This window comes from Aegilops tauschii, chromosome 4, assembly GCF_002575655.3.
Source record: "Aegilops tauschii subsp. strangulata cultivar AL8/78 chromosome 4, Aet v6.0, whole genome shotgun sequence".
In the NCBI taxonomy this organism is placed as follows: Eukaryota; Viridiplantae; Streptophyta; class Magnoliopsida; order Poales; family Poaceae; genus Aegilops; species Aegilops tauschii.
The window spans coordinates 462,638,756-462,654,025 of record NC_053038.3 but is presented as its reverse complement, the minus strand read 5'-3'; the positions used below and the strand labels follow the sequence as shown (position 1 = coordinate 462,654,025).

General features: G+C 54.2%; 1 protein-coding gene across 1 annotated transcript; it reads right to left on the bottom strand.

Annotated features, from left to right (window-relative positions):
- Window positions 1-1,146: 1,146 nt before the first annotated feature.
- On the bottom strand, window positions 1,147-1,527 carry LOC109733402 (uncharacterized). The gene has a single exon (XM_020292615.1). The coding sequence runs from the start codon at window positions 1,525-1,527 to the stop codon at window positions 1,147-1,149; it is 381 nt and encodes a 126-aa protein (XP_020148204.1).
- Between the last annotated feature and the right edge of the window lie 13,743 nt (window positions 1,528-15,270).

Below are 15,270 nucleotides of genomic sequence, written 5' to 3'. Positions count from 1 at the left end.
GGTGGAGAGCATGCGCTTGATATCCCAGAAAGCCTCGTCCGCCTGGTCGTTCCATTCGAACGACGTCGTCTTCTTCATTAGCTGATACAGGGGCAAGGCCCTCTCGCCCAGCCGGCTAAGAAACCGACTGACCGAGGCCAAGCAGCCGGTGAACTTCTGGACATCGCGCAACCGAGCCGGCTTGCGCATGCGCTCGATGGCCTTGATTTTCTCCGGGTTTGCCTCAATGCCGTGCTCCGAGATGAGGAAGCCGAGTAGCTTTCCGGCCGGAACGCCGAAAACGCATTTCTCCGGGTTGAGCTTGACCTTGTACTCGCGTAGGTTGGCGAAGGTGTCCTTCAGGTCGTCGAGGAGCATGAGGTGCTGCTTGGTCTTTACCACGATGTCGTCCACGTAGACGTGGATGTTGCGGCCGAGTTGCGGCAGCAGGCATTTCTGCATGTAGCGCTGGAAAGTGGCGTCAGCGTTCTTCAAGCCGAACGACATGGTGATGTAGTAATACGCCCCAAAGGGCGTGATGAAGGACGTCTTCAGGGCGTCGGCCGGGTCCAGCTTGATCTGATGATAGCCGGAGTAAGCATCCAGGAAGGACAGGAGCTCACACCCGGCAGTGGAGTCGATGACTTGGTCGATCCGCGGGAGGGCGAACGGGTCTTTGGGGCAGGCCTTGTTCAGGCAGGTGTAGTCGATACACATGCGCCATGTCTTGTTCTTCTTCATGACGAGGACTGGGTTGGCCAGCCACTCGGGGTGAAACACTTCCATGATGAAGCCGGCCGCCAAGAGCTTGGCGACCTCTTCACTAATGGTTCTTCTCTTCTCTTCGGAAAAACATCGGAGGGGTTGACAGACAGGCTTGGCGTCCTTGCGGATGTGGAGTCTGTGCTCGGCGTACTTCCTCGGGATACCCGGCATGTCCTTTGGGGTCCATGCGAAAATATCCCGATTCTCACGGAGGAAGTCGACGATCTCGCCTTCCTATTTGCTGTCGAGGCGGGTGCCCACGACAACGTACTTGCTGTAGCTGGGGTCTTCCGGGTTCAGCTTCACTTTCTTGGTCTCCTTGGAGGGCTTGAATGAGGCCTCGTCGGCCGGCTCCTCGGCCGGGATCGGTGTGGCCGACGCTTCTTGGTCCAAGGCGACGATCTAGTCGAGCTGGCGATGCTCCTCGGCTATGACCAGCGACTTGGCCAGCTTGGCACCGTCTCGGGCGCACTCTATGGACTTGCGGTAGTGGCCGGTGACGGTGATGAGGCCCTTCAGACCCGACAGCTTCAGCTTCAGGTAGGCGTAGTAAGGAACCGCCATGAATTTGGCGAGCGCGGGCCGGCCCAACAGCGCGTGGTACGCGCTGGACAGGTCCACCACCTCGAACCAGATCGGCTCACGTCGGAAGTGGCTGCTGTCGCTGAATAGGACGTCGAGCCGGATCCGGCCGATCGGGGAGCAGGAGAGGCCGGGAATAATGCCGCGGAAGATCGTCCGGGTTGGCTCCAGGTCTTTGGCCTCGAGGCCGAGCTTGGTCATGGTGTCGCAGTAGAGGATGTTGATGCTGCTGACGCCATCGATGAGAACCCGAGAGAACTTGCACGTGCGCCGAGGTGCGATGATGGTAGGGTTGAGGACGAGGGCGTAACCACCCGGGTTCGGCATGACGGTTGGGTGGTTCTCTCGAGTCCAGGTGACCGGGCGCTCCGACCAGTGCATGCACTTCAGCTTGGCCGGGACGACGGTGTTCACCTCCTGCCGAAGGAGGCGCTCACTGCACTTGTCGTCGCTGAGGCTGGTGAAGACGACGTAGGTCGCGTTTTGGGCTGGGTAGGCGTCATTGCGCATCGCGCCACCAGCTGGTGGCAGTGGTGGAGGCGGAGGCGGCTGCCCCGCTCCCGGGGCCGGGGCCGAGGAGGCGGGATGTCGCCCCTCAGGAGGCGCTTGGTGATGGCGCACTGCCGAAGCGTGTGCGTCGAAGGCCTTGCGCAGCTGTGGTGCTTGCAGGGAGCGTCGAGCATCTCCTCGAAACTCATGGCGGGTTGCCACGTCGTCTTGCTGGTCTGCCGGCGCTTGGCGGCCGGGTCGATCGCGGGCGCCTGCTCGGCGGCGCGACGAGCCGGTTGTCGTAGCACTGGGCCGGCTGATCGGCCTTGCGCTTGTTGTTCTGCTGGTTGTGTTGCTGCTGGCTGCCTTCGCCGGCCGGCTTCGGGGGGGGGGGGGAGCAGCTTTGCTTTGCCGGCTTCGTCCAGCGCCACCTGGATCTTCATGGCGGAGTCAGCATTGGCGTACTTGTCCGCCGTCACCATGAGTGCGGCCATGGTGGCCGGCTCGGAGCGTAAGAGCTTGTGCTTGAGGAGGGTGCCGTCCCGGCACCCGTTGACGAAGTATTGGATCGCTTGGACTTCGTGGACGCCCTCGCAGCTGTTTCGAAGCTCGGTCCAGCGTGCGAGGTACTCGCGGCCGGTCTCCGCCGGCCCTTGCACAAGGCGAGCTGGCTGGGGCGGCCAGGCCGCCTATAAGTGCCGGTGAAGTTGCGCACGAAGGCCTGCTCAAAGTCAACCCACGCGTTGATGCTACCCGCCGGCAGACTATTCAACCAGGTGCGGGCCGACCCCTGGAGCATGAGAGGCGCGTAGCGGACGGCGAGGCGGTGGTTACCGCTGGCGATGCCGATGGCGGTGGTGTAGTCGGTGAGCCAGTCCTCCGGCTTCACGGTGCCGTTGTACTTGGGGGTGTCGCGGGGGAGCGTGACCCCTTTAGTAAAGGGCTCACCCCGGATGCGTGTCCCGAAGCACGCTGCCCGACGGGGCCGATCTCCTCCAGCTCTTGGGAGAGGGTGGGTCGGTCGAGGCAGTGGCGTGCGTCGGCATAGTCGATGGCGCGCGGACCTAGCCGGTTGGTGACCGCGCCGCGGGGTCCGGGTCGGCTCCAGTCGGACGTCGGCCGGTTGGAGCAGAGGGTCGAGTCGGCGTCAGACCTCCGAGACCGGCTCGTCGCCCAAGCTGCCGGCGGTCGTCGGGGCGGGGTTGCGCCGGGTCCGGGTGCGGCCGGAGTGCGCCTCGCCACACGGTGAAGATGCCATGTGCTGGATGTCGCCGGGTCCAGCGACGCAGGCGGAGCCGGATCCGGCCGGCTTGGCGAGCTGGTTGAGGCGGTCCTGCTGCGCGTTGGCCGCAGCGAGGAGGTCGTTCACCCTCTTGAGGCGGTCCTGCAGCTCTTCGCCTGCGAGCTGGTCCAGGCCGATCGCGGCCGCCTGGGCAGTGCGCATGTTCTTCACGGGAGTCTCGTAGATGGGAGGGATGGCGCCGAAGGCGCGCCCGATCGCGCCGCCCCAGGCCCGCACTTTGGCGACTAGCTTGGCTCGGGCGCATCCGGCGTGAAGCCGTAGGCGGCGTTGTGCTCCAGCTGAGCGGAGTCGAGGTGGTGCTGCGTGGCAGCGAGCGTCTCGGTGAGGTCCAGCAGGTGCTGGCGGTCCTCGTCGACGCGAGTCTGGGACTCGGCGATGCCGGAGGCGTCGATGTCGGTGCCTATGGGGACGCGAAGGCTCTGCATCGTGGCGCGCAGTGGGTTGGGCGGGCTGGCCCACTCCGCTGCGGCGCTAGCTTCGGCGGCCTTCCTCGCCGGGTTGGACGAGGAAGCGGCGCCGGTATCGGTGACGAAGACCTCCACGCAGAGCTCCATTGCCCCCGGCGGGAGTGCTACCACCGAGGGAAAGGGGGGAGTCGGAAAAGTCAAGTAGCTCACTGGGGTACTCATCGGCCGCAGGTGCATCAGAGATGCGCAGCGCGGCGAAGGAGGCGGCGAGTGCGTCGACGACGTCGTCCGTCAGCGTGACGGGCTCGTCGGAGTCGGAGAGGAGCCCCGTCTAAAGCATGCTCCCGGCCAGGACCTTGAGCTGCCCCACGGTCGGCGCCAACTGTCGTGGTGGGCGCACGGCAGATGCCAAGGGATGGCTAAAGAGAGGAGGAGGCTCGAGGGCACTGGTGGGCTCCAGAGGCGAGGTCGGCATGAGCGAGCACGGGACGCAAGACATACCCAGGTTCGGGGCTCTCCGGAGAGATAACACCCCTAGTCCAGCCGAGTGTGGTTTATATGTAACAGTACAGAGTTACTCCTAGAGCTGTATGGAGGAAGAAGGAAGGCGAGCCAAGGCTTAGGCTGCTCCCTCTCCTTGGGTGTTGCTTGCTACGTGTGTGAGTGAGTGAATGAGTGAGTTCGCCCGTATGCATGAGGGCTCCTGGAGTTTTATAGGTCAACCCCCAGGGGTACAATAGTAATGTTACAAGGCTGTAGGGCCGGGTTGTCAGTGTCCAGGAACCCGGTGTTGGGACCCGCTGGGTGCCAGGTCTCGCCGGGTTCCTCGGGCGCGGGCCCCGCGCACCTAGGGGCACTGTGCGCCGTCTTGTCGATCGTCAGGGAGTGGCCGAGTCGGGTCGGCTACAGTGGCGCTCCGTCAGGTCGCCGCTTGCTGGCGTCACTAGTGACGGCGGGTCCACTGTTGCCACGCCGGCCCTGGTCATCGGGTAGGTGGGGGGGACACTGTTGCCACGCCCAGCTGACCAGAGGCATGGGCGGGGCACTGTGGCTTTGGTCATCAGTTGGTGGAGACTCGTCCCATCGTATGGCTGGGATGGGATGGCCGCTAGCCCTCGGCCGGGTTGGAGGACACGCCAAGGGAGGAGCTGGCTTGTTGGGGAAGTCTTGGTGCGCCGGGCTCGGCTGTCTTGAGCTGGTTGTTGGGGCCGAGTTGAGGAGTCTGGCCGGGCAGAGGATTAGGCCGAGTCGAGGGGCTTAGTCGGGTCGAGCGACCCGGCCAAGCACGAGCTGACTTGAGGGGCGATGCTGGCCCCGTTGTTTTTGAAAAGGATCCGGGTTCCGTTGCCTGCCCGGGGTTCATCCCCCCGACAAGCCCGTTGTAAGTTCCGGCCCATGTATGGCCCATGATGTCTTTCGGCCCATACGAGGCCATTTGTAACTCTTGGCCCATTAACAGCCCGTGGTGAATCTGGCCCGCAATGAACAGTGTACCCCTTTATACCCATTAATGGCCATTATTCCATTGGGCCATTTCCAACCGGTGTTATCTTTCGGCCTTCTCAGGGCCCATTTATTCTTGGGCTCATTTCCAGCATTCGGTTACTTACGGCCCGTTATTGGCCTTTTCTGCTTGTGGGCCAAATTTAGCCTGCGGTTACAATTGGACCGTTTGCGGCCCGTTCATCCGTTGGGCCGTTTTCATGGCGTCGTCAAATACGGCCAATTAACGACGGCCCGTTATTATCGGCCCATGAACGGTCGATTCCAAATCTAGCCTGTTTACGACCCATAATGCGGTATGTTATTGGCCCATGTTTGGCCTATCGATCATACGACACGTAGAAGGCCCATTGATGCTACGGCCCGTAGAAGGTGTCGGCGTCCTAGGAAAGGGGGTCCCCAGACTTGCCTGCCTATGGCCCACGGCGTGGCTCCACGAGCGGCCCTGTATGGCCCATCTTCATCAGCAAACACTCAAGACCCTCGCGAGGGACCAAGCCTCGCGAGGCGGACGACGCAAGACCTCCTCGGGGGCAGCCTCACTAGGCTGGCTCGCGAGGGGGGGGAGAGATCAAGGCAAGGGGCACCTCGCGAGGTCGCTGTGATGCAAGCCATGATGACCAAGGCCAGGCGGGCGCCAGCGCGTGCAGTGTAGTTGTTTCCTCTTTGGTGCTAAAGAGGCCGGCACAGGCGAGGAGTCCCGAGGCATCAGGCAAAGGTTGCCATATCGGTGCAACAAGATCAAGACCAGCAGGTGTCAGGACCGGTTTCGGGATATTAATTTCCTAGAAAATGGCCCTTGTGCTCACCAGCCCCAGGATTACTGTTAGCTGATGAGGCACCAACTTGATACAGAAATTCCAAGAAAAGTACAAAATATGTAGTACAAGACCATTGTGGCCTCTGAGTACAACAATTGGTTTCTACTGGTTGATGGCGGAAGCGGTTTGTGGTTCATCTGCGTCTATGGGACTCCATTTCCCACAGGAATAGCTGACCAGGATAACTCCTATCTTCGCGAGGCTGCTATCTCCATTGGGTAGGTTCCGGGGCTGTCGTCGCAACGCTCCTCTCCACGCAAGAAATCTGGCCAAGACAATAGCCAGGGACAAGCCAGTGAGTACTTTTGAATGTACTCGCAAACATCATGAAAATAGGTATAACATAGCAGGTGATAATCATGCACTAAAATAATCCACGATCACTTAGTCAGTCCCAAAATGAAACTCACGATGCACGTAAGCAGGGAATTAAAAATGCACCATTCGGGTGTCTGAAGCGACACCTTGAATGGGTAATAATATAAAGCGTGCCTCAGTCGGGCGTCTGAGCGACGTCACATAAAAGGCTTATATAAAAGAATAACAAACATGCCACAGTCGGGCGTCTGAGTGACACCACATAAAGGGCTTATAAGTTAAATAAATAACAAGCATGCCACAGTCGGGCGTCTCAGCGACACCACATAAAGGGCTTATAACGTAAATAAATAACAAGCATGCCACAGTCGGGCGTCTGAGCGACACCACATCAAGGGCTTATAAGAAATTAATCACAATGGATATCCAGGAGGTAGGACCGTCCCAGGGATACTCAATAATTCAAATAATGTAAATGGTTAGTCCACAATAATAATAATCAAAATCCTCATATGTCACAGGACATAATCAATGTTCTGGTTTAGCAGTTTTTCCTCCGAACACCGACACTAAGACCGACACTTGACCCATCCCAGACTGTAGTCCTTACCCATGGACACGGCTATTCGAATAGATGTATAATCTCTGCAGAGGGTGTACTCTTTACCCACGGTAACGGATTTCTTTAGTCCATCGGGACTAATTCCGTCTACGGTCTTTTAATTGAAAACACACCTACCCGCACACACCAGCCTAACTTACCGGTGTCTGGAATCACCCACGACACCCATTAAGCAAAACTCTAAGTGGGGAGGCTACAACATCGACTTAGCATGGGATCAAATTTATATCGCGCGCTCTAAGGGGTGCCCCTCTCTCGGTCCCAACCGGAAACACCCATGCCCCCAGACCAGGTGGCATGCCTACCGGATGCAGCCGGTATCTTCCACCATGGCCTCTCTGTACGGTGTGTGTGCTAGAAAGGGGTTGACAACTTACTGAACCGTACCCTACCTATGGCAGGGACAAGTGGTAGTACGAAACAAGTATGGGAGGTTACCGGAACAAGACTCGATCTACGGTCGACTCAGGAGGTTTAAGTATTCCCTGCATGGTTAGCATAGCAATGTTCTTCATAGTTTCCCGACAGGGTCACCACCCCTCATGCCCCATCATGCCTTACTGCACATTCTCGCCACAACGAGATGTCAGTCACGGGGTTGTGTTCACCGGAACATAACCTCCTTTCGGACTCCCTCCGAACTATCATCAGGCACATGTGGCATGAGAAGTAGCTACTGTCACCAATGTCACATACATAACAGAAAAGATTTTCACCATGTGCTTATATGCATGAGTGTGATTCCACATAAAATAATACCACTCCACATTAGCATAAATGATGGAGTTCTAAAAATATTCTAGCAAAATAGCACCCAACTTGTATCATATCTGAGTTCAAGATGCTTGCCTTCAAGGTGTGGAGGGGTGAGGTGCACTCCAAAACCTTTGAAAGTTATAATCTCCCCTCCAAATTCCAATTTTCAAAAATATTCAAATAACACATACTTTAAAACAGCGCAAAAAGTTGTCCGAGATATTTTTGAAATAAATCTTAAAATGAACTAGGTGGAATTTGAGAGAGGTAGGAGAAAGAATTAATTCATTTCGAGTTTTATTTAAAAAGATATAGCCAGTCAAAGTTTCAGTCAAAGTCTGATTTTAAAATAAAACAGAAAAGAAAACGTTTCGGACGAAATAAGCTTTCGAGAGGGGGACACGCACTTCGGGCTTTACGCCTCCACTTAAAACAGCGCGGGCCGGCTCGGGGTCACTGACAGTGGGTCCACGGGGCCCACTGGTCAGGTTTGACCAGTCGCCTCTCCCTCCTCTTCCTCTGCACGAGCGGAGGCGGGACTCCGGCGATCGCCGTCGACGAGCGGCGTCTCCCCGCGGGGTCCTAAGGGCGGGGATGGATCCGCGGTTCCAGGGCGGTCCTCCCGGTGGTCGAGGAGGTGGCGGGGATGGAGGGAGTTGCCGGCGGCGAGCTCCGCGGCGGACGGCAGGTTCGGGAGGTTTGGGGCTTTGGGCTACTGTGGTTCCCGAGCGAGTTTGAGGTGCTGGGCAGCTCCGCACGGTCAAGGGGAGTCGGACGGTGGCGCTGGAAGGACTAGGGAGGCCCTGCTCGCGACGTTCGGCACCGGAGCGAGGCGGCGGCCGAACTGGCCGGAGACGAGGAAGAAGGCTTCCCGCCGTCGCTTGCTGGCCGTGGGGGGCACTAGTGGGGTGCTAGGAGGTTGCCTGAGTGCCTGGGCGGGCTCGGGGACTCCTATTTGTAGGTGGACGAGGTCAGTTCCGACGGCGGCCGCGGATAAGAACGGCGAACCGCCGTTCTGAAGCTGCAGGGCGACGTGGCGGCGACGCGCGCTTGCCGACGAGCTTGCGGATGAGCTCGAGCTGTTCCAGGGGGCAGCTGGCGCGCGCGTGTGGCTTGGTCGGCGCCGTCCATGGCAGAGGCTGCTGCGGACGCCGGGGTGCCGCCAAGGGCGCTCTGACGGCGGCGCTGTAGGGAGCCAGGGGAGGGCTTGGAGGGTTCTAGCGAGCGGATGAGGACGGGGGCGGCTCTGTGGGCGAGCAACGGCTAGGGGCGGGACGCGGCGACCCGTGCGCACGCACGTGCAAAACGCGCGCTCTGGCCGCGCCCAGAGCACGCACGCCAGGCGTTCGGCAAAATGCCAAGGCATGCTAGAGGGCTTGAATGAGGCTGGGGATTAACAGGTCTAGGTTAGAGTTAGCTAGGGGCTTAGTGGACAAGCTGGATGGGTCAGGGGCTCAAGTTCATAATGCAAACTAAAAATCATGCCAAAACTGTTCATGCACACAAGGTGTTCGACAGAATGCCGTGGGCATCTAGGCAACTCTTGGGGTGGCCAAAAACTCCAGATCAAAGTCTCTTTAGATGTAGGTGAGGGTGGCAAGGTTAGTTTGTCAAAAACAAAAACTTGTTAGTGCAAGTTTTTGAGAAAACCAATTCTGGACAGAAAGTAAAGGGCATAGTTTAATGGACCAAAAATACTCCAATGGGTCCATTCTCCTGGACTTAGGGGTTTGGTAGGGAGGACTACAAGCAGGAAAAAGCTCATGGGCACTAGAGCAAATGAAATTAGGGTTGCAGTAGAAAAAGCCAAACTGGACCAGAGAGCAAAAGAGGATGATTTGCTCAAATTTTTCAAGGAACACTCATGGGTTTTTGCATAGAGTTGAATTATATGCATCTACTGACATCTCCAAACACTTGGAAGAATTTTTAAAGAAATATTTAAATAGGTTGAAGTGCAAAAATACCTACTGGACCAGATTTGAAAATTTGGGGTAGAGCTCAAAATCTCCAATGACCAAAAGATATTTTTGCATAGAAGTGATGTGGCAACATCACATGACATCCCCAAATTTTGGTTGAAATTTTCAAGAATTTTCTGAAAGGGTTGTAGTGCAAATAGAGCTCTGAAACTCATGACAAATCCTTTTTAAGGAAATGAAGCTCAGGAAAAATAATTATGCAAATAAACCCACTGATAAAAGCAATGTTTTCTTGAGAGGGTATACAAGTCCAATAATATTTTTGGAAAGTTTTCACTTGGGGTAAAAACTCCACAATATTAAAGAAAACAGAGGTTCTGAAATCAAAAGATAAATCCAGAAAATAAAAATTTAATTTCCTGGCAAAATTTTAATTAATAAAACAAGGTCAAAATTTTGGGGTGTTACAACACTACCGCCCTTAAGAAAAATCTCGTCCTCGAGATTTGTTAAAAGCTGTTTTGAACAAACATTGCTCTTACGAAAAAAAATCATCCTACTTATGCAAAAAAATGTATCTACAGTGAGAGGGCAATAAGTGGTGTAAAACTACAGTGGTATGCTGGCGCTGCGTGGAAAAATCCATGGTTGGGGAAAAACGAGATATTTCCACTTTGGTTATAGTAAATCTAGAATAGAAATTCTAAATTACTAAAATACGCTGGTCGTACCCGAGAGCACAGTGCCCCCTCTGGCTGACAGGTGGACTCGGGGTCCACTGTCAGTCTCTTCTTCTACCTCTGGCTTTCCCTTCTTCTTCTCTCTCGCGTGCTTTCCCGCGCTTTCTCCACCGGCGACGTCTAGCGCGTAGGGCATCTAGGCCGTACTGCGATAGTGCGCGGCGTGCTAGCTGCCGGTGCAGCGTGCACTCACCTCGCGGGCCAGTGCACTATCGACACTGCTCGCGGATTCGCCTCCAAACACCGGCGATCGAGCGACGAGCGGTGCTGGTGGACTTCGCCCACCGTACACCGATCTCGAGCTATAAAATGATCGCGGTGCTTCTTCTTCTTCCTCACACCTGGCCTCGCTTCTCCCTCTCCTTCATTCTCCTCCATTTCTGTTTGCCGGAGCTCGAGACGGGGCTCTAATGGCGGAGGTGATGCCGGACTGGTACGTGGTCCTGATGTGCGGAGGTTTGGCGACGTTGCTGGGGTTCTCCGTGCTCCTGTGCGCGATGATCCTTGATGATCGTCGTAATGCTGCCGCTCGAGTGTTGGCTCTCCGCGGCGGCGGTGATCACGAGGATTAAGTGCGGCATCGAGTGCTAACTGCTGTCAGTGTGCTGGAGGCCACTTGCACCTGAATAGTTACCCACAAATCTCTCCTACTGAGACTGTGGTGTGCTCGGGTGTGATCAGTTAGGTGCAAAATGTGCACGAGGATTTGTAATTAGCGCACGTGGTCGAGTGGTTGTGGTTGTGGGTCTGCTGTTATGGTGCTGCGTGAATGAAAATCTATGTCGTGAAGAGGTATACGTTGTAGCAACACAGGGAAAGAAATCTCACTTAAAAATTTATCGCGAGTCAAAATTAACAGTAGTAAAACTGCTCACACAATTGAAACCAAATATTTGATCCGTCGCACAAATTTAGGATACCACGCACAAGTTGCAACACATAAATAACTGCTGGGATAATAAACATAGCGGTGACGTCTACAATGAAAACGGTAAATGGACAGGGTCCTAAGAAAACGTCTCTGGTACTGGGGCACACTCCTCTTCTATCGGGGGAAGCGGGTTGACTAGCCGATGAATGCGTCTCTCCTGGTCGGGTCTCAGTGGTCTGCCGATAGCGATCTGAGGATTTAAATCACCGAGGCTCTGGAGATAACCCATTACCCGCTGAGTCAAACGCTCTTGAGCGATAACATACTGGGCAAGGTTGGCCAGTACTGGGTCTCTTTCGATTCGTCCACCGGGAAAATATGCTACTTCTCCGGGTGCTGCACGACTCGGAAAGTAATAATATCCTCGTTCGCTGGCATAGGGTACCGCGAATCGAAGACGAGCAAGCGCTTCGTACGCAGCAGCTTCTATGGCCATTTGCGGAGTTGGCATAGATTTCCCCACAAAGGATACTTCTGTTGGGTCTTGGTTTGGGTTTGTGGGAGGGATGTGCACCACTGCCCAATATTTCGAGGTGGAAGGGGTGATCCTCGATTTGAGCAACTCGTACTGGGGTGGATGGATGGCACTCATGGTACTGCAGGTAAAGTCCCACAATATTTTAACAAAACTACCCGGGGTTGCGTCTGGAGTCCTCAGATAAATACTGGGGGTCGGCATGGCAAAGAAATGGCTGTGAGTGTTGTGCACAAGGTGAGGGGTGCTTGGCAAGGTCACAGGGTGGCCTTTTATATAGCATTGGGGCTGGGTTATTTACCGTGGTGAAGGGTAACTAGTCTGTCGGTTCTGCTCTATGGGGGTCGGGGTCAAAGCTACAGATATACATATCTCACAAAGTGACGCATTACTGTGGGTGTCGTCGGGGTGGTTTTGGTAGCTGCGCCCGGAATTTAAAATTGCAACTGTACGCTAACGTACTTATGCATGGCTACTATTCAAAAATAGGGGCGCACAAGCAGACAACATTTAATTATGGTGATACAGGATTACACAATTACAAGGCGTAGAAATACTAAGGCTCGGTACTACTCAAGTGACTTAGTCTACTTCGTTAATATCTAAGCGGGCTTGCCTTGTGGATGTCGAGGCTTCTCCATGGGTTTCACCGTCGGGATTAGCTGGATGAGGTTGAGGGGCTGCAGGGTCGGGGTAGCGATGATGACTATCGCGGGGGTTGTTGGCCACAATCCCATTGGAGCGTGTTCCCAAAAGGCGACGAAGCACTTCTGGGGACACCAAAGCATTTTGGTCGATGGCTGGGGCAGACCTCAAGGACTCGATCGGCTATCCGAACAGCATGACTGGGTTGTCGGCTTCGGGCTCATCTTCTCCTCTTGCCGGGGCTCGGCGAACCAGTTCTCCATGAGCTGCGATCAGATCAAGGGTGATCTGATCGAACAGTTCCTCTAGTGCACTTACATAGCGCACCAGATGCAATAATGCAGGATCCGTCTCGTGATCTCCGTTGGCAACCTAGGGCGGCCTACCATACCAGTCACGGCTAGGGTAGTAGTAGAACGAGCGACAGTTAACTCTGGGTGACAAGTGCCGGAGTTGAACTATAGCCTCTCGAGCTGCTAGCTGCATGGATTGTGGCTCAAAGGAAGTTGTCCTTCCAGTGAACCTGTGGGGGCGTTCTGGCGATAGACCCCTACCATAGATGTGTACAGTGGCCCAGAATTGACGGCTTTCACCCCTCATGGGTCCTTGGTACACAATATATTCTGGGGGCTCTTCTAATGCATAGGCACGGCGGGTGAGGTTTGCGAGCACGGTCACAAAACCTCCAAGGTTGGTTGCTGTGGTCTCATTGTGAACAATGGGTCTAGGCATTTTAGCTTGGTTTGGGGTAGAGGCTGGGCTGTGCTGGGTTGAGGCTAGCGTGCCCTTTTTATAGAAAAGGGGACGGAGTATTCCTTCGCACGCTTGCGAACGAGACAAATTAGGTGTCGGTCACTGGCGCGTGATCGTCAGGCTAGGCTGATAGGTTGGGCACCGACTGCCAAAAGCGTCGGGGTCACTATGTGGCTATCTTACACGGGAAGCTTGGCCGGGGTTAGGTTAAGGTCTGGTGGGTCGGTTAACCTAGGTTTATTGACCTGGCTAAGATAGGATTAGCCAATGGTCAGCCTGGCTCTAATACCAAGTTTATCAGGACCGGTTTTCGGGATATTAGTTTCCCAGAAAATGGCCCTTGTGCTCACCAGCCCCAGGATTACTGTTAGCTGATGAGGCACCAACTTGAGACAGAAATTCCAAGCAAAGTACAAAATATGTAGTACAAGACCATTGTGGCCTCTGAGTACAACAATTGGTTTCTAGTGGTTGATGGCGGAAGCGGTTTGTGGTTCATCTGCGTCTATGGGACTCCATTTCCCACAGGAACAGCTGACCAGGATAACTCCTATCTTCGCGAGGCTGCTATCTCCATTGCGTAGGTTCCGGGGCTGTCGTCGCAACGCTCGTCTCCACGCAAGAAATCTGGCCAAGACAATAGCCAGGGACAAGCCAGTGAGTACTTTTGAATGTACTCGCAAACATCATGAAAACAGGTATAACATAGCAGGTGATAATCATGCACTAAAATAATCCACGATCACTTAGTCAGTCCCAAAATGAAACTCACGATGCACGTAAGCATGGAATTAAAAATGCACCGTTCGGGTGTCTGAAGCGACACCTTGAATGGGTAATAATATAAAGCGTGCCTCAGTCGGGCGTCTGAGCAACGTCACATAAAAGGCTTATATAAAAGAATAACAAACATGCCACAGTCGGGTGTCTGAGCAACACCACATAAAGGGCTTATAAGTTAAATAAATAACAAGCATGCCACAGTCGGGCGTCTCAGCGACACCACATAAAGGGCTTATAACGTAAATAAATAACAAGCATGCCACAGTCGGGCGTCTGAGCGACACCACATAAAGGGCTTATAAGAAATTAATCACAGTGAATATCCAGGAGGTAGGACCGTCCCAGGGATACTCAATAATTCAAATAATGTAAATGGTTAGTCCACAATAATAATAATCAAAATCCTCATATGTCCCAGGACATAATCAATGTTCTGGTTTAGCAGTTTTTCCTCCGAACACCGACACTAAGACCGACACTTGACCCATCCCAGACTGTAGTCCTTACCCATGGACACGGCTATTTGAATAGATGTATAATCTCTGCAGAGGGTGTACTCTTTACCCACGGGTAACGGATTTCTTTAGTCCATCGGGACTAATTCCGTCTATGGTCTTTTAATTGAAAACACACCTACCCGCACACACCAGCCTAACTTACTGGTGTCTGGAATCACCCACGACACCCATTAAGCAAAACTCTAAGTGGGGAGGCTACAACCTCGACTTAGCATGGGATCAAATTTATATCGCGCGCTCTAAGGGGTGCCCCCTTCTCGGTCCCAACCGGAAACACCCATGCCCCCGGACCAGGTGGCATGCCTACCGGATGCAGCCAGTATCTTCCACCATGGCCTCTCTGTACGGTGTGTGCTAGAAAGGGGTTGACAACTTACTGAACCGTACCCTACCTATGGCAGGGACAAGTGGTAGTACGAAACAAGTATGGGAGGTTACCGGAACAAGACTCGATCTACGGTCGACTCAGGAGGTTTAAGTATTCCCTGCATGGTTAGCATAGCAATGTTCTTCATAGTTTCCCGACAGGGTCACCACCCCTCATGCCCCATCATGCCTTACTGCACATTCTCGCCACAACGAGACGTCAGTCACGGGGTTGTGTTCACCGGAACATAACCTCCTTTCGGACTCCCTCCGAACTATCATCAGGCACATGTGGCATGAGAAGTAGCTACTGTCACCAATGTCACATACATAACAGAAAAGATTTTCACCATGTGCTTATATGCATGAGTATGATTCCACATAAAATAATACCACTCCACATTAGCATAAATGATGGAGTTCTAAAAATATTCTAGCAAAATAGCACCCAACTTGTATCATATGTGAGTTCAAGATGCTTGCCTTCAAGGTGTGGAGGGGTGAGGTGCACTCCAAAACCTTTGAAAGTTATAATCTCCCCTCCAAATTCCTATTTTCAAAAATATTCAAATAACACATACTCTAAAAACAG